The sequence below is a fragment of the Bactrocera latifrons genome, unplaced genomic scaffold, assembly GCF_001853355.1.
Source record: "Bactrocera latifrons isolate USDA-ARS-PBARC rearing strain unplaced genomic scaffold, ASM185335v1 scaffold_379, whole genome shotgun sequence".
Lineage (NCBI taxonomy): Eukaryota > Metazoa > Arthropoda > Insecta > Diptera > Tephritidae > Bactrocera > Bactrocera latifrons.
The window spans coordinates 98,415-118,213 of record NW_017537022.1 but is presented as its reverse complement, the minus strand read 5'-3'; the positions used below and the strand labels follow the sequence as shown (position 1 = coordinate 118,213).

The 19,799-nt window shown below is 35.0% G+C and overlaps 1 protein-coding gene and 1 long non-coding RNA gene across 2 annotated transcripts in view; one reads left to right on the top strand and one right to left on the bottom strand.

Annotated features, from left to right (window-relative positions):
- LOC108972105 (peroxisome biogenesis factor 1) overlaps positions 1-19,492 on the bottom strand; it is a 36,668-nt gene extending 17,176 nt beyond the window's left edge. Inside the window, exons 1-10 of the mRNA XM_018938585.1 lie at positions 19,170-19,492; positions 18,938-19,058; positions 18,221-18,324; positions 14,357-14,471; positions 13,252-14,295; positions 13,080-13,195; positions 12,562-13,018; positions 12,289-12,485; positions 12,023-12,222; positions 632-1,055 (exon numbers count right to left, since the gene is read on the bottom strand). Of these exons, the coding sequence (XP_018794130.1) occupies positions 632-1,055; positions 12,023-12,222; positions 12,289-12,485; positions 12,562-13,018; positions 13,080-13,195; positions 13,252-14,295; positions 14,357-14,471; positions 18,221-18,324; positions 18,938-19,058; positions 19,170-19,262 (2,871 nt within the window). The 5' untranslated portion in view covers positions 19,263-19,492. The remainder of the gene's footprint in view (positions 1-631; positions 1,056-12,022; positions 12,223-12,288; positions 12,486-12,561; positions 13,019-13,079; positions 13,196-13,251; positions 14,296-14,356; positions 14,472-18,220; positions 18,325-18,937; positions 19,059-19,169) is intronic.
- Positions 9,227-10,003, top strand: LOC108972106. The gene is made up of 3 exons (XR_001993610.1): positions 9,227-9,314; positions 9,382-9,604; positions 9,670-10,003. It is a non-coding gene; the product is annotated as an uncharacterized LOC108972106 (long non-coding RNA).
- Positions 19,493-19,799: the final 307 nt, after the last annotated feature.

The window sequence follows — 19,799 nt, the reverse complement described above, 5'->3', positions numbered from 1 at the left end:
GACGTTGCGAGTTTTCGAGAGAAAAGTTCTGCGAAAGATTTATGGTCCTTTGCGCGTTGGCCACGGCGAATATCGCATTCGATGGAACGATGAGCTGTATRAGATATATGACGCCATTGACATAGTGCAGCGAATTAAAAGACAGCGGCTACGATAGCTAGGTCATGTTGTCCGGATGGACGAAAACACTCCAGCTCTGTTAGTATTCGACGCAGTACCCGCCGGGGAAAGCAGAGGAAGAGGAAGACCTCCACTCCGTTTGAAGGACCAAGTGGAGAAGGACCTGGCTTCACTTGGAATATCTAATTGGCGCCACGTAGCGAAAAGAGGAAATGACTGCCGCGCGGTTCTTAACTCGGCTATAATCGCGTAAGCGGTGACTACGCCAATGAGGAAGAAATATAAAAACAAATAAATCAAGTTGGAAAAATTGGTCTAAGTATTGGCTGCAATGCATTGCTATTTATTATATGTGGTCATCCAACCTTTCAATGCCAAGATAAGAGAAGTCTATAATATTTGTTACCTGCAAGCAGTAAAGTAATTGTAATAGTACACAATTACCGAAAAACTGATAACTTTCATATGTATATGTGCATGCGTTTTCTACTATAATATAACACTGACTTACCTCATGTGCATACTGGGATAAAGCCTCTTTGACGGAAATCATGTTAGCCGAGGTTAGTATACTCTGTATATCAGCGCCGGTGTAGTTTTGAGTACGACTGGCGAAATAATCAAAATCGACGGAGTCATCTAAATTCAGTGAAGCTGATAATGCTTCGAAAATGCGCACACGTGCCAAGGCGTCGGGCAGACCACATTCAACTAAACGATCGATACGCCCTGAGCGTAGTAGCGCTGGATCAAGGAGTTCAGGACGCGAAGTGGCCGCAATTACAGTAACCCCTTGCAGACTCTCAACACCGTCTAGTTCAGTCAGCAGTTGATTTACTACGCGATCTGTAACACCTGTTGAATCGTGACCACGTTTCGGTGCCAAGCTATCAAACTCGTCAAAAAAGAGTACACAAGGTTTGGCGCTGCGGGCACTGAAAATAAATATAAAAAAAAAAGGAAATGCATAAATTTACATATGTCGGAGCGGTACTTCTTGTATTTTGTATGTTAGAGTACATGCGTATGTCGGAGTGCCAATATTTTGTAGGTAACTGTATGTACCACAGCGTCGTTTGAAGTAAGCGACGCATTGGCGGCATATAATTATTACGGTACTGTGGAATGTAAATGCGCAAATAAGCATAGTAACCAGACTAGATAAACAGTTACTGAGTGAGGTCTGATTGTATTCTGCGAACAGAGTGAAGAGAGGCAGGAACCGTTAGCTACTTTTAGAGTAATGAAGTGGTGCATATAGAATTCGGCGCTATGTCCTCGCAGAATCAGTTCAAGAAGTGATCTTGATAAGAGCAGAACTTTCTGTGCTGGTGTCAGAGATACAGAGATGTTTAACTTCTCTCTCACTGGAAGTGAGACAGCAATTGCTAAACGTCAAAACCACCTAAACTTTGATAGTTGATCGAGTTCAGGAGGTTTTGACGTTTAACAATTGGAAAAGAGGGACGACCAGATTAAAATCTCGCCAAATTATTATTCGAATGAAGACATTTTTTGTCTCCATTTGTAACGGCCATTAGTTCGAAAAATAGCGAAAGCGAAACAGCACTTAGATTGAAAGATGTGAATATATTTTAACTTTTATTAAATAAATTTGCATTTATATTTAATACTTTTTTTATTTTATTTTACAGACAAAATGCCGAAAACAACCAGCAGTTGGAGGAAATGTGTTGCTGGCTGCAGCGAGGGAGGAAGAACATTCAGTTTTCCCCAACAGTGGAACGGATCTCGAACGGTGAGTAAAAAACGTTAAACAGTGCAAAAAGTGTTTGTGTCTTAGTAAAAATTTCGATGAAATAAGTGTTTCGATTGTGCAATTAAAATATTATTTTTGGTTAATGAAATTGAAATTCCGGGTATTTGTAAGTGTGATGTACTGAACATGTAGATCGCGACGGACTGCAAGCGATAACTGTGTCCTTAAGAACGTGTGTATTTCAATATTTGACAAATGCCACTTGCAGTCTGTCGCGCTCTACGTGTTCAGAGCTTAACTGTCAATTTATTGCCATTGCCGTTATTTAATTAAATAAATTATTTTAAAGTACCGATTTTTCATTGAATATTTATGATTTATAAAAAAATCGTAATTTTAAATATTCATTAAATATGCACTTTTTGCACTATTATACATATTTTATGATTATATAGTATATAACATTTCGTATTTTATTTTGTTTCTTTTAATAGGCGTAAATGTTGGCTCAAAGGTTTAGGTGTTTTTGAAGATCTAAATGAAAAAACACCTAAACACATTTGTGCGTGTGAGCGGCATTTTTCTAATGAAATGCGTAACGCAAAAAAATTGCGTCCGAGAGCCGTTCCGGATATCAATTTATTTATTGAGGCAATATTTAACGCCCCAAATTCTTTTTTTGAAAAAACTATTGAAATGGGCGTTGGAGATTTTTTCCCCAAATGAAAGGATCTGCCTCAAATGCAAACGGTTAATCGAGGCAGCTGCTTCCGCTTTTTGAAAGAGAAGACCACGATAATATTTTAGAGCCTCTGCCACTTCTTGAGGAGGAACTACTAAATAGTAGTGAAAAAGCCGCGCAAACAGGTAGTGATCTGACAGCAGGGACAGATAGAAAACAAAATTGAGGGAAGAGAATAGGATTTTAAAAATAAAATTAGACGAAAAAAAACAGGAGAATATGAGTTTAAAAGCTCAGTAAGTCCAAATGGCAACTGAATTAGAAAGATGTAGGGAAATGTTAAGAAGTAGTTCATTTAGGGAAAAGTCAGATCTTCTTGAGATAGTTTGCAGCAAAGTTCCTCCTCAGTTAGGTGCTTGTATTAGGAGTAGTTTTTTAAATAGTAATCGCCAAAGTCACTATAGTTTTCTTAAAACATTAGCTTTGGGTGTATTTTTTTGTCGCCAATCGCTTACCGCTACCTAATGCACCAACTTAGTTTTCCCTCGGAAATTACGTTACATAATTTTGTCGCAGATTGGCCTCGTTTCCCAGGCAGCAGCAAAGTCTTTACAAATTAGGAGTAATGGATTTTCTTTCGAACAAAAGTTCATATCAGTTTCTTGTGATAGGAAATTTGATAGGGTGCAAGGTATACATAGGTGGGGAACCTTGGTCCCACCGTTAGCTTATTTTTTTGCTAGAGGCTCATGTAAAGGGCTAATTTTCAAAATTTAGCTAATTTGTTAGGTGTTTCAATGTCACGGCGTTTTTTCAACGTTAATGGTAAGTATGGTAAATATGTTTATTTTACGATATCCCCCATTTATTAAAATGTAGTCGAAACTGTTTACAAAATATGAAAAATAAAGTTGATTTTAAAAGTAATCGCGTATGTTGGTCAGATATAGTCCATTTTTATAAACAGGACTCTAAGTCGAGTTATCGGTGTGAGCATAAATTAACAGATGCTCATATTTACCGCAATACCTATCAAAAAATGAAAGTTAGTCGCTTCAGGTATGCTTTCTCTTTACAGCTCGGGAGCCTTAAGCTCAAATAGTGTGACCTTTTTTAATACCGCGGATTTCGTGTCTTTTTTCAATAAGTTATTCGATATCTTTAAGAGTAGTTTCACTGAGGCCATTGTACCCACTAAAAAAGTGTTTATAAGTTCCTCAGAGCAAAACTAGTTTTTAGATGAGCCAGAAAAAGTTTTCAAAACAATTCGGGTCGTAGATGAGTTAGGAAACAACACAACACATAATTTCAATTTTATCGAGGGGTGGTTAATTAAACTAATAGCACAGTACAACAGCTAATCTGTGGGGTGAGAAATTCCAAGTCAGGGTGAGGGTACTAGGTCAGTATAGTAAAACCCTCAAAGGGTTTGGCGTTCGTATGTGTCAGTTTTTTTTTTGTTTTTGTGACCTTTCTTGGCAGGATTTCCAAGTTTACCACTGCCTGAACTCGTCATTGTTAGATCCATTACTTTAGATAGTAGTTTAGAAATTAACTTTTTAAAGGAAAATGCTTTTAATTATTTTTGCGGCTACCTTTATTTGAAAATTTTTAAAATGCACACATGCCTTCTGCCATTACCTTATTTAAGAGATGAAATTCCTTCGGATGAATTCATCTTCATACACCAAAACCAGATCGATAAATGCAACTTAGTGAAGCCGCCTGAAGAATTTGTTGCATTTATTAATAATTTAGAAATAAAATTTGTTGAGGAATTTGACAGAAATTTTCGTAAAATAGGAGTAGGAGAAATTCTTTTTACTAAATTAAAAGATATTAGGCCCTTCTTGTGTTGTGAAGACTGTGACCCAAAGGTAGTTATTGCTCTATTTATTAGAATTAGAATTTATTTTGTGACAAAAATGCCCAAAAAATAGCTTTTTTTCTAATCTGGCTACAATGAAAAATGTCATAAAAAACGCTAATCTTGGGGCTCTCTCACACTGGAATAAGTTAAACATCCCTTTAATCCTGCTAGTGTAGTGAAAATAAAAAGGGGAGGTATCGTGTTGTAGTAAAGTGCTAATTGTAATGTGCTGAACACAATGCTCGCGACAGACTGCAGCAGGACGACAGTGAACTGAAAATGGCGTTGTGAATCCTACTACATAAACATTCGTAAGAAGGCAGCGACATAACAATGGCCGGCATGTACATAAGACAACATAGCTCTCAATTTGCATGTACACAATTTCGTTGTGGCCATACTAATACCTTACACTTCAATGAAATTTTAATATTTTGTTCAAAGTGAAATTTTTTATGCTAAAAATAAGTAAATAAATCCTCATCTCTCTACTGTCAACTCTACTGTCGTTGGCAAATATAAGAATATGTTGAAGTTAGCGAGAACGACAACTGTCGGCCTGCAGCCGTGTAGTCGAGCAGCTGCCAAAATAGGTCTGTCCATAAGAACGTGTGTATTTTAATATTCGACAGATGTCGTTTGCAGTCTGTCGCGAGCATTGTGTTCAGCACATAAAGTGTAAAGTGATACAAGACATGGAATTATCAACTAACGAAATCCCCGAAATATATGTACATATATGTACGTAAAGTATAATCAAAACAAAAATTTAACAATTGTACTATAAGCTTCATTTAGTCAACCACGTGCGTGAATGAAAACTCACCATCGCTTTTATCGTCCGTAATGTGGATATTTGCGCAAATTAGATTTCCGTAGAAACGAGTTCGCTCTCTTAAACGCAGGGTTGCTGGTCTCGATAATTAGTAGTAATTAAAAAACTAAACCTGAAGATATTTGAAACATTGCTTAAATGTGTTCAAGAGACAGCAAAAACAACTACGTTGCCACTACGGAAGGGCGGCACGTCGACGACCAAATAAAGCATGATACTCTCGCAACATGTTGGTACAGGCATACGGCTATGCAGGGAAACTTTTTAGACATTTTGCTTTACATTTCATTAATTTAAAAGCACTCGCATGTGCTTTCGTTTGAGTAAAACAAAAAAGTCTATTCGTCGTTGTGCGACGTTTCTTGGAAAATATCTTAAATCTAGCGTACTAGATAGGAAGAAAACATTAGGAAGAGAAGAAATCACTAGCTTAAGAGAAGACCATGCTTACTTAAGAACAAGTTTACAAGACCGATTTAAAAATATAGCAGAGTTGCAGAAGTCATTTAGTAATAACATTCTAGCTTGAACAGTTTCTTGGGGATGCTAAGAAGAAATCCAGTAAAAAAAAGCTACTCGGACCAGAAAAGTTAAAGAAAAGCAGTCAAGTTGGATTGAATATGAAATTCACTGGACGTAAACCAAATGGAAATCTGTAATGATTTCTGACGAGTCAATGTTTAAACTTATTGGACCTGAAAATTGTCAAACAGTTCGCCGCAGAGGAGGTGAACGATTTGCAGAAAATTACTGTACTGTCAAATATTCTTCCTATATAATGGTAAAGAGATGCATTTCCGAATACAAATCGGTAGTAATTTTAATATTGTATTAGAGGGTTAAGTGAACGCTTAGAAATATAAAAATATTATAATGGAGGGAATGGTATCAAGCTTGGTGCTAAACGGTGAATAAACGAAAATGTTCCAAGCCCTATGTTTTAGAATAGTTCGGTAACTTAGACAATGAAGATTTTTCATCCCCGTAATATTTTTTAATTTTAAATCGTTAATTTTAACATTTAAGATTGGAAAACTAAAGGAAGATTTGGATACTACTTTATTGGATTAGCCATTAAGCGTCCAGATCTCAATCCAATAGAGAACGTAAGGATCCTAAACGCTAAAATGTACAAAATTAAACCAATGGTTGAAGTGAGGCAAACAATAAAAGAAGTATGATTCAAAGCAGTAATCGCCGAATATTTAAGCGCCTAATACAAATCCATCACAAAAAAGAGATAAAAAAAATGTTATAAACACTAAAGCTGACATAACAAATTAATAAAAAGATATGAGCAAAAGAAATGTTTTGTTTCAAAATTATGCATTAATTAACTTAAAATTAAGTATTACTACAAAAAAATATAATATTTCTAACAATAGTGATAGTAAACATTAATGTCGTTACTTAAAGTTTGAAAAAAGTCGACTATTATTGAAGGGACTGTACTGTATGCAAAATCATCACGCATATATAATATTAAATTCTATTATTATTACTATAATAAAAGGACAAAAAATTTTAAAAGTAAATGTATGGGATTATAAATTTTCAGTGAATATTTTTCACTTTCAACAGCAACCAAAGTACAATACAAAATTGAAAATTGCAGGGGATTGACTGTTTCTACCTTTTTAGGTTTACTGAATATTTCTCACAAAGCACTAGAGTTACAATAATAAATTCGCTCGAGAGAAAGACTTTGCGCAAATAGTACACTCAAGCTATGACATCTAATGTCCAAAGATAGTCGAAATAACATAATATCTAATCAAGTCCTCAGATGTGAACCTAAGCTCCCATGGCTGATTCTTTACCGAAAATATCGGTCAGTCTGAGAATTGAAGTATAAAAATCTCAAAACAAAAAAAGGTGGTTTTATGATAACAACAGTTCCTTGTTCCGAAAATCGATAAAATATGAAATTGTGTGAAATCGTTCGATTTTCGTCAATTTAGCTTAACTTTAACTATTTTATGATGTGCAACATCTATAACATTTTAATAAAATTATGCGCATAATTTTCTTTTTCTTATTTGTGGTTATGGTTTACTGCTAAATCTCATATCCCTAATATAAAGATTTCCGACCGTCTGGTCAATGTTTTCTTCATATACATATGTCTCATTTGAGTTAAATAGGTTGATCTTTATACTTATATTTAGAACATGCATGGGGGCCCACGACTTATAATATACCACAGCTAGAAATAGAGAAAATTTGATTGTATTCTGTTCAGTTTCTTCTTGTTATCCACGTTGAATTGTTTCGCAAAACTTTTTTAACAAAAAGTTTTCACCACCTGATAGAATTTCCTCGCCTTATAATTATATATTGATTTCGAGTTATTATTTCTGTACAATGTTGTTGTACAGTGACTTTTATTTAAGAAACATTTAACCCAGAAAGCTTATCATTTTTATTATACTTTTCTATAACGCTCGTAGTTTTTCCGGAAACTGAAATCAACAATTTTTGATCCTTGGAGACGAAAGCAGACTTTTCCAGCGCTTATTGATCTTGGACAACAAATAAATGGAACTATGTTGTTTGGAGCGAAGTAACACAATAAATCGCATAGATTCTGATGGTCGAAGGTATGTTTGCCGACCAATCTATTAAAAATTTGATCCTCACTATGTTTCATGCGTGGTGAGTCATGGTGGAGGATCAATCATGGTGGGGGAATTTTTTACTGGGGTGATGTAGGTCCGCTCCATATGATTGATGGAATTTTAAATAAGGATAAATGCGTCGACATCCTAAAAAATGTCAATCTGCCATGGGCTGCGGACAATTTGCCTATTATATGGACATTCACAACACAACACAAAAGTTTTTTGTTGAAAATTTCATGAATGTGGCCTGAAGAGAACACATCTAGGTTGATGTCAAAAAAGCTGTAGGTATCAATAAAATCACAAATATGGATGTTCTTTTTGATGAAATTTGGACGGCATGGCCAGCAACACTAGCGGAGCGCTATCAGAGTCTTATAACGTCAATTCGCAGTGGATGTGAAGCAGTATTAAAGTAAAAGGGTTAAGCAACAAAATACTAATTGAAAGTAAGCAATATTTTTAATAGTTGTATTTTTTGCTGATAAAAAATTTTCGTTCCTAATTATCTGTCGCACTCAAATCGTTGATTCCACTCATTTTTATGAAAATCTTCGAAAAAAAAGGATTTTTAATTAAAATTTTTACTATTAGAGTTTAAGTTTAACATAAGTTTCAATAAAATGAGTGAAAAATCGGTAAAAATAAGTGATTTATTCCAAAATGATTTCATTTACTTCAAAATAACTCGCGTTTCTAATAAGCTGTCAACGGCTGTATATATAAAGCAAATCTGATCCAGAATTGGTCGGTCCGTGTATGTGTTATCTGAAGTATATGTACTTATAAATACATATATCGCTTAAATTGCGATCCTCTGGTTTCCTGCAAGTTTTCACATGTCCTTCTATCCCCACGAAAGGGGCTCATTTGTCGGAACCGCCGATATCGGACCACTGTATATAGCTACCATACAAACTGAACGATCAAAATCATGTCCTTGATTGAAAATTTTTTTATTTAACGAAATATTTTAATGAAATTTAACTTTTTTGCAAATACCAGAAAATATTTCCTGTGTTTAGAGCCTTGGTAACTGCGAGAGTAGTAAATGTTCGCTTACAGTCGAACTTAGCCTTTGCTTATGTTACATAGGTTTGTTTTTGTGGCCAAATTCAGTTTTAGTACCTCATTATTGAAGAAAGTTATTTCTCATATATACTGGATCTGATAATTACCTATCGCATAAATGTATATATCTCATTAAATTTTTAAAGATTAATTAAAACGAATACATTATGTTTTGATATAATATTTCTTTAAACATTACGTAATAACAAGGCATATTCACTAATTGATTATAATTTTTTTTTTTTAATATAATACACCTTTAAAAGTGAAATAATAACAAAATTTCATTTTAACGTCAAATTCATTTATTCAAACAAAAAATATTTTTATTTTAAAATTTAATTGTAATCTTTTGAATTGAAATGACATATCAGTTGGAGGCACAGGAATACGCGGTATTAAAAAAAATTGACAACTTTTTGACTGCCAACAGAAATATAATATGTTACAAGAGTATAATAGTTTTTTAGCACCAAAAACTGTAATTTGAAATGTCGAATTGTATTGCTGAACATGACTCAAACAAAGCTTCGACGTGGGACAACAAGAATTAATGATTACAATTGTTCCGGTGGAGTTTTTAATGCTAGCAATCTCACTTTGCCATTAGCAAACAGTTCCCGGGCGTATCACCTTGCAAGTTAGCCGGATCACAATGTGGACAAATTGCAGACATCAATCCAATGTAAGCGTACATACTACTTATAATCAATCTGACCGTTGTAATTAAAAGCAACACACACTTTTCAGGAAAAATAGTACGTCGTATTCGTGATCAAAGTGCAATTTCAGTACAAATATAGGATCAACAGATTTATTTCGTGTCGTTTCGTAGTCAGAACATAACTCGAAGATTTGGTTTGGATATGTGAGCCCGTTTTTAAGTTATAAAATTAAAACGAAAAGTGGCATTGCATTTTATATACATTCTAAAGGACCCGTCCACGCTTTACTGTGGCTGATACATAGAGGGTACTACTAATACAATCTACATGATTTCTAGTCAGCCCTTACCTTTAAAAACGCGTATGCAAATTTAACAACTGAGGAACTACTAGTTAATGAGATATAGCATTTTGTGTAAAGTAACTTGTGTTCGTTTACAAAAAATCTATCAAAAAGCATTTCATGTGTTAATAAGGCATTGCCTTTTGGGGGAAAAATAATGTTGAATGTAAGCTCTGCTTCAGGGAAGTCGACTGTTGAAAAGATATTTGCTAAGTTGGAAAGAGGCGAAATGAGCACCGAAGACAATGAAGGCTCTGGACACATTAAAGAGGCGAAAGCTCTGTTCAAAGCGGGTGCCCCGCAAATTCATAATCCAACAAAAACAACGAATCGCTGATTCTGAGGAGTGTTTCACTGCTTTTTAATCGTAATAAAACCGAATTTTTGCATCCGTTTATAACAACAATCGATTGGAGTCCAATCGACAGTCAGCCCATTAGACTCCACATAATGAACCAGTCCTTAAGCTGGGAAAGACGAAAAGGTCGGCTGGTACGGCATCAGTCTTTCCGGATGCACGTGGTATAATATTTTCAGCCAAAGCCGTTCTTAAGTTATAAATAGTGTAACTAACACGACTTTATATATAGTATATATATTGAATTCATTTTATACAAAAGAAAAAAGAAATTGTTCAATCCATTTTGTTCAAACTTCACCAAAACCATCTACCAAATAGTCCGACCAAAGCTTAAAGCTTTGGCTTAGATAGGTGAGCTTGAGTTCCTAAATTATATTACAACGAAAAGTGGCATTACTTTATATTGTATACTAGCAGCCCGCACCGCAATAAACCAACCACCAGTTGGTCTTGAGTAAAACATTTTTATCGCATGTCAATCGCTACTAATTCGATAGTTTGGCCATGAGACTCTTTATAGTTTGAACGAAAGATGTTTTCACCGGAAATTGAAGCCATTTAAATGGGTTTCAGAGATCACTTGGGATTATTGGAATCATCGGTATATGAGCTGGTTGTTCAGCTGCTGGGTCGGTGATAATAGTTGCTACAATTAAATTGTCCTTCAATTCCTTAATAAGCAGCCCCGTCCCATTGCGCATGTTTTTAGGGCTTAAATTCCACATATGCATAATTGGAAATCCAATTTTTAAATACAATTTATGTGGTGGGTTTAAGAATTTAAAAACTCCTGGGGATCATGGGCTGCGTCTTCAATATTAGTCACGGTGTATATCGATTTGTATTTTTTTATTTTTGGGGGACCTTTTTGAATAATTAGATCGTTTATTTACTTGACACTATCAATGTTGAGTGACAGGGCACTAACACAACCAATGAAATTTCTTTTCGTGTAAATTCTTGATGTCAGGGTATCCTGCATCTATAGAGTCCATAAGGGCGACGGATTAAGCATGCTTTTATGGTATCTGCTCACATACCTCTGCTAATGACAGGAAGAGTTTGTCGTGTGCTATTTATTGTTTCATGTCATTCTAATCATATGCTGTAAAGGGCTATATGGATCTATATTGTCAGCGTATTTAAGGTATTTAGTTGGATAAAAGCTAATGCTTCAAAAATTACCCATTATTTGTCGTAAAAAGAAAATGGCAAAAAAATGTTATTGTGGGATATCCATAAGAGATACATACACCATCGAGGAGTCTTCTGTAGAACTTTTCAATGTTTACAAGTACAATACCTAAGTGTAATGTACTAATACATTATTTTTATCTCGTACGGTTCAGCCTGCAGAAGAAATGTAATTATTTACGACATCATATTAAAACCTTCAAATTGAATAGTATTTCTCTACCATTTAATGGATGTTATTATACATATAAACCATCAATTTAAACACTCTATCTATTAAAAAAAAACGCCTCAAAATCCGTTGCGTAGTTTCAAAGATTTAAGCATACATAGGGACAGAGAAAGCGTAAAAATCTGCAATTGAAAACAAATTAACTAGCGGGAATCAGCTAATACGCTGAAAGAGCAAATATGTGAAATTCTCTGCAAAAATCCTCGCCAGGAATGATTAAGTACCATTCTTTCAAAACAAAAAATTTTAGCATATACATATAAAAATATCAAATAAATGATTTAAAGAGAATTAATTTAAAAAATTACCGATTAAATAGGTTGCGTACGTTCTCTTCACTTTGTCCAATATATTTAGCCAACAGTTCGGGGCCCTTAACGGATATTGTACGTAAATTCCATGAACGTGCAATTTTAGATACAAGAAACGTTTTACCAGTCCCAGGCGGACCATACAGTAAAACGCCAGCCTGATTGCGGAGCGGAGAATTTTGGAAAATGCTTGGGAACTACAAATAAAAATAGTGATTATGAAAATTTATTGCTTGTAGGGATACAAAAGGACTTCAACTTACTCGAGATGGCCACATCAACACTTCCTCTAATACGGAAACAACTGGTTCTAAGCCCGGCACTTCTTCAACCGCCAATTCCTCGAGATTGTCATCGTCATTAATCTTTTGATGGTTCTCAATACCTTGAAGGCAATAGGAATTCGTATTCGCCAGTGAATCGTTTAAGAGTTCATTTGTGAGGATCGGATGCGTTTTACCTGTTCACAAACATATACGAAAGAAGTTTAAGTGTATATAAAGTTGAAAAAATATATAATATAGCAATGAATTAACTTATTCTATATGCGTAAAATATAGCACGCTCAACCAACTGTACTAGATCTCCTTTAGTGTAGCCTTCAGTTAGGTTTGCAAATTTGCACAAATCTAATTTCTCCGTTTCGATATGACTGCAAAGCTCTTGAAGTATCAATTCTCGTCCCTCACGTTCCAGACTAGGTAATTTAGTTACATTTTGAAAAAGATGGCGTCCTCGTGGCGAGTATAAACGTTTATTTAAAGCTTGAAGCTCACTGACTGTCGCGATTACTGAAATGGGATTGTTACTAGTATATTGCACAATCAATTGGTGTACAGTATCGGCGATTCGGTTATAATATTCGCCATCCTGTGTTGTTTGATCGCCTGCAAAATGAGCTAGTACATCGAGGTTTTCCAGCACGACAATGGAAGGTGCATTTTGCAGGCATGTTGTAAATATACTACGCAGGTCTTTTTGTATTGATTCAGCCTGTAAGCGCGAACATTTTACTAACAACACATTATCAATTTTCTCATTTAAAAAGTCAAACCTTTCTTCCTTTACTCCTCGAACAGTAAAATATATCGAAAAAACAAAAATAAGGCTTCTTCACCAACTCGTCTAATATTCTCTCCACCACTACAGTTTTCCCCGTACCAGATGCACCTGTGGAATAAGAATATTAAGCTAAATTTATCGAAATGAGTTTGTTGCCAATTTACCTGCGATAAGAATATTTCCTTGTCTCAGTATTGCATTCTTTGAATCCAAGCACAAATTCATTTTTAATTCATCAACCAAATTAACAACGATTTCATCAAATGCTGGCAGTTTTATCAAATCTTTAACACTTAACGGGGAGTTCCCTTGGGGTTGTACTTCAAGCATCTCGTCAACTTTGCGAACCAAATCGGCAGCATAAATTTTCGACTCTTTCAAAAATTGCGAATCTATAACACAATAACGAAAATGTTCAGGCAAAATGCCGATGGTCACAATTAGATTATCCTCTAAGCGTACAACTTCATCCTGATTTAAGAGCATTGGTGATCTATTGGTTCTCTCTATTACATAACGTTTAAAGGCATTTTCAATAATTTTATAATGCGTTTTCTTCTGTGCGAACAGTTCAATTTTCTCTACAAAATTTACAACAGCCGCCTTTTGCTTAAGTACTACCCTCTCCATATCTTTTAAATTCAATTTCTTCATAAGATTCAAATTAACCTGAATACTAGTGTGGGCGGTATACTGTTGTTCATCGTCGGCCAACACACATACTTTTACATAATATTCCTGCTCGCTTGGTGTTTTCATAGAGTATACGTTGTTCAATTCCAAAAACTCAGGCCAATTACTTTTACTCAGATATACGTCAGAAATTTGTGAATTTTCCTTCCATTCACCACTAATAGCGCGAAATTCAAAAGTATGTGTACTTTCCCGACGCAAATCCTTTTTCAAACGAATAATTTTATCATTTCGACTTGATTTCGCTATTGACTCTGAGCGAGATAGCTTTTTAATATTAGTAGTTGTTGTCGAACGTACTAAATGGGGATCGGAGTTTTCTTCAGTCAAGTTGCGAATCCGAGCGCTGGTGCGGCTTCGACTCAATTGACCTAGTTCATTTATGTTTGAATCGTTGGTGTCCGACGAAACACCATTACTGCTACCATTCGTAATATCCTTATACAGATTCGGTGCTATCACCAACTCTGTGTTGTGGTCAATCCGGCCATACGAAACAATTGGTCGTACACGATCTGTAATAATTTCAAAAACGTTATTTCGAGATACTCAGTATTATTTTTTTCTTTTACTTACCTACTGTTAAGGCCACTTGCATTGATTTGTTTATCCATATTATAAGAATTTGTGTAGAATTTACAATGCGAATTTGTTCCAAAACACTATTCGAAATCTTTTCACCGCTTAATTCCTAGTGAATAAAAAATGCAGAAAGCCACATTACACTAGTGCTAGAAGCCTTTGAAAATGATAAAAAAAAGAAGGACAAACTAAAGATAAAATGACAAACATTAAAGGAAAAATAATTTACCGACAATCTGTGGCCGGGAAAAGCAAGAGGAGGGTCGTGCGTTCAGCAAAACTACGACTCCTTAAGAAAAAAGTTATATGACAATGTTGTAGTAAAATCGTCATTAAATTTAAAAAAGAATATAGTACTCGTATATTTGCGACATAAGGCATGTTTTCACCAAATTGCGTCAAAGAAATACAACTTTTAAAGAATATAAATAAAAAAAAAATTGAATTTCTCAGCTTTTCTCTTAACGAAGAAGTTATGTGAAAAAGTCGTTCCACAATTTTCTTTTCCTGACTTAAGTTCCTGGTTATCTTTTGTTATTTTATCTCTCGATAATGACGGATTAAGCTGATCATTTATATGTACACTTGATCTCCGTTTTGCACGGTTAGCTGGGAGAGCAAATTACAAGGGCAAAAAAACAGATTTTCATATAAAACTGACTTTAGGAGCACTTTATCATAAAATCCGTCCACAAAAAAGGAAAACGTGTAAAATAAATCTCATTTACACAATTAAAACACAAAACATTTCGATTTGCTGTATCGGGATAGTCGAAAGTCGTCGAGGACCACCTGTTGGCAGGAGTGATAATGTTGGTTCTAAGATAGACGAAATCATCTACGACTTCAAAGTTATGACTATCAACAGTGACCAGTAAGCTAATTGCGAATGCGATGACTGTTTGTTTGATAACAGGAGATATTTCGTATTTTCCTCGTTCACAACTAGGTCCATACGCTTCGCTTTCTTAACCAGTATGGAGCAGAACTAACGACCACTTCATTCATTACATTCTATCTTCTCTGTTAAGCTCTGCAACTCGTATTATTTTCTCCAGTAATAGATTGAAGAAATCAGAGTCCTCTTACCCGAACTGTACTGCTCGGAGAGGTCCTTCCCGATCCTGGCGAAACTTTAGGTGTTAGTTCACGTCAGCTTACATAGTCGTATTAGCTTTGCAGGAATACCGAGTTCATACGGTTCCTTTTCAGCAGAGGTGGTGTGTGTCGATCTTCCTTTCATGGGTCTTTTCCAAGATTTGGCGAAAATCTGCTCGATAGTAAAATTTCCAAATCTGAATCCAAACTGAAAAGGGCCAATTAATTTGTTTATGATGTTGATTCAATCTTTCACTACGGTCGATAAAACGAAGACGATAACGATTAAGGATCGCACTGTAATTGGTGCATATTGTAAGGGCCTATTTTTTGTGGATTGCGCATTTAGGTTCCAATGTTGTCGTTGCAATGATTACCTAGACCCCGTTTGGGAGAAAGTCACAAGTTAACTGTCGCCGAAGTCACTTAACGGGAAGTTCAAGAGAAAATTAGTTCGGACCAAAGGGAGAGAGGGGTTAAGTGAGTTGGGTTTGTGTGGCATAAGTTGAGTATATTGGGGTATATTCTGGATAGGTAGGACTTTAACCCAGAACAAAACTGAGCTAGGATCGCTCTTTTTCACGCAGCAGCTCGAGCTCTTGTTCTGCGATTGGTTGTGATTGGACACCAAGTTCACCATTCACTGGGAGGGAGTCAGTGGAGGTGGTAATAGCTCCACTGTGAACGACGTTCAATGCCTAAAGAGAATTAGTCGCGTACGAAACTTGGTGGATAAAAGTCGGGAGTAGCAACCAATTAGAAGTGTTTTCACTTCCTGGGAAAGGCGAGTTATTGGGCGATAATACTCCCTTAGGTAACTGTGGCAAACTTCACAGATGCAGGTACACGCTACCACCCTTCCGATTGTGGTCAATGACATGTTGAGGACCTTGGTGAGGTAATCTGTTGATGGCACTCAGAACCATCCGAAGAGTGCAAAATATATTGTCAGCTACTGTCAGATTGTACTGAAGTCAACTTTACCTTTTACCAGTTGTCAAATCTTAAAGTTTAGATCCTAATGCGGGGATCACAAGGACCGACATGGCGTAGAGTTGTGCTCGCGTGCTCAGACTGCTGCTTTAGCTCCGAAGTTGGGTCGTAGTTCAAGAATTCCACCAGTGGGAATGAAGGGAGTATTAGCCGTAGCGATCATCTGGCGGAATTGTCGTTCTGTGAAGTCGGCCCAGTTAAGTTAGCTTTGCTAAAGTTGACATATGGACGATTGTCCACAGAAATAAAGTAGAAAGGGTTTTCGATCGATATTATTATTATAAACAGATCGTCTGATACCAGAGTTAGCATAGATAGAAATCAAGTGTGTCGCGTTAAGATGGTAGTGATAATGGGAGTTGTATACAAATAGTAGTTTTTGCATTTGCATGACCCGCAGGGGCGGTTGTCGCACTTTGGTATGGTTTGGCGACGCGATTGATGGTTGTTCTGGAGAAGACTCTCCGAGCAAGGGGGAACTTGCTCAATGCCAGCACGGATCAGAAGGATACGGAGCAACCATGCCGCTAGGTATTGCTCTAATGATTACAATATTAACATTCACTTACGATCCAAACGAGGTTATTCATGTAATTGGCGTTGAAATATTGCAGACCACTCCATGTTTAGGTCCAAGTTAAGGAAATGGTTTTCTATTTCCGTCGCCATTTTTAAACGCGTATTATGATAATATGTTCTTAAATTAACCTGTATTTACGTAGGACTTTTGATTTTATTGCAAAAAATACAATTAAATGAAAAACACGTGTAAGAAAGTAAAACCGTTTTAAAAATGTAACTAGGAGGTGTACAAAAAAACAGGGTATAAAAATATTCGTGAAAAAAGGAGATCAAGTGTGTATATCTTTCACGTCTCCCTTCAGGGTGTTATAAACTTTGTGGCAAATTTTATATACCCTGTTCAAGGTATAAATATGACAAAAATTTCTAAGAATTTGTATCTATACATAGATAAATAGATAGACGAAGACTGCAACCGACCTTAAGTCTATTGTGCCCTTTAGTACACATGTCATTTATTTCAAAACAATCACTTAATTTAGCACATGCTGTAACATAAAGCTAACAACTCATTTAATCTTGTCACATTTAAAATACAGTTGAACTTTCATATCTCGTAGTTCTCTTCTGGAACGCCGACTAAATATGTAAATACACCCAACTCTTTTTTTACACGGTTTGTTTTGACTGGGATTTGAAGTTACACGGTTGAAATTTTTTTTGTATTTTTTGTAAAAAAAAGTCGACGGCTTAAGAGCTTTCAGAAAGTAGTCCGACATTTCAAAACTCTATTACCGGACGAAAGTCTACGATGGATAATTTGATGAATATCTCCCGTGATGTTACCGTCTTTAGTCCAGTTCATCGCAAACAATTGCGCTTGTTATCAAGTAGCGACGAATAATTATGTAGCTATGTAAATATTTTTTCTTTATTTCTATTCAAATTTTTCTGCTCTTAATTCTGGAAGAATTCTTTTGTTTTTTGCCTGCTCTTCCAATTTTTCAACAGTACGAATTATGTATTTTAAGTTTTAATGCTCAATAAAATGCAATTTGAATTTTTATAGTTTTCAACAAAAAAAAGAGTTGGGTGCACATTTGCGCACTCTTAAAAATGCTATATACAAAAATGTTTATTTTCATTCATAATTTTTGCAACAGCCTATTGCGTTGTGGTCTACTTGCAGCCAAATTATTGTATGTTGTCTTTTTAATGTTTATATTATAAATAACTTTCACTCACAATTATTTCCCAGTCCTTGGCCGACACCGGTGTAACAAAAACACTTCTCAAAGTCAAAACGTCAGCTATGAGTGAACACTTCACTAGATCATTTTCACTCAAACCTAGTGAATGTGAATGGTCATAATTATTAATAAGTATTGAGATATTTATAGAATCACACACAAATTTTGTGGGCTTAAGATCTAAAAATAATAATTTAAATTAATCATATAAAAGTAAATTAGAAATATCTAAATTAGTTGGTCATAATTAATTACGATTAATATTTTAAAAGTTATAGTTTGTAGAATAAATGTCTTTTGAATGTTATTTTAAATGGTATGGGTATGTATTAGTTGCTGAATTATTGTTAAACTAGAGAAACCAGACCTAATTCTAAAATCAATGAGCTAAACTTCGTCATACCAAAAAGATCTAAAAAATCTTCTAGAAATAACTACTACACATTCCTTCCATTTAACAAATCTTTATAAATTCTAGGGCAAAAGACAATGATCCCAAGCAAACAAAATCAATAAACTCCCAACGAGTTCGGTTGCTTCTGGACCGCCCTAGCAATAAATGATATTCTGAAAATGTAATTAGTTGGCAAAATCTTCAATGGCTATGAATGAGAATGTATTCGTTGTTTTATATGATGGACGTATAATGTGTAATTAATGTAATGAATGATAAATACATTTTTCGATATTCCTTTTTCGTTTAATTTATTACCAATTTCTTTTGCCACCCTGGCATTGATCCCAATTTCAGTATCTTTCACGGCGCCTGCATGTGGCGCCCACGATGCGTAATGTGTGTGCCCGCTGTATTGCAAACTCAAACAGCCAGTATCCTAAATTATATTAGATGTCGGCGAAGTGTGCATGTAAAAGGAATATTTATTTTTATCTCTTAAAATAAATGATTGAAAAGCAAACAAGCGTAATCTTATCTGTTCACTCACATATGTTGATACCACGTTGTAATAATTTTCAGGCAGTATTAAGAAATTGCTTTTAGTTGGTCTAAAAACTAATTTAAATGTACGTTTAAACATTTTTTTACTTCATGTACTTGAGCCTGCATCAAAAATATATGTAGGTTATTCCTCGTCCTTCTTTTCACATTATTCGTTGTAAACTTTTCGAAATTTTATTTAATATATTATTATTACAAAATACAGAAAAGGTTAATCTTATAAATATCAGAAAAATTACTAATATATACTATTCAGTGGATGAAATTTGAACTTTTGTACTTGTTAAGATTGCATTCGTTCTTTACCACATTTAACCCTATTACAGAGTTGCCACAGGGCGCGGTCATCGTAAAAATAATAAAATTATGATTTTAATATGTGGTACTACACTTACTTAAATTCAATAGGAAAAATACTAGATATAGATGGAGATAGATACTATATTTTATCAATTTATTATTATTATTATTTAAAAAAAATCATTGAAAAAATATAACAATTTAATAACACACTTAAGTAGGTAGTATTCTTAATTTGTTTTCATTCTTGTAGCCAAAAACTTAACCTTTAAACTAACGATATTAATAATAATACGGCAAGACTTGTGATGTTATT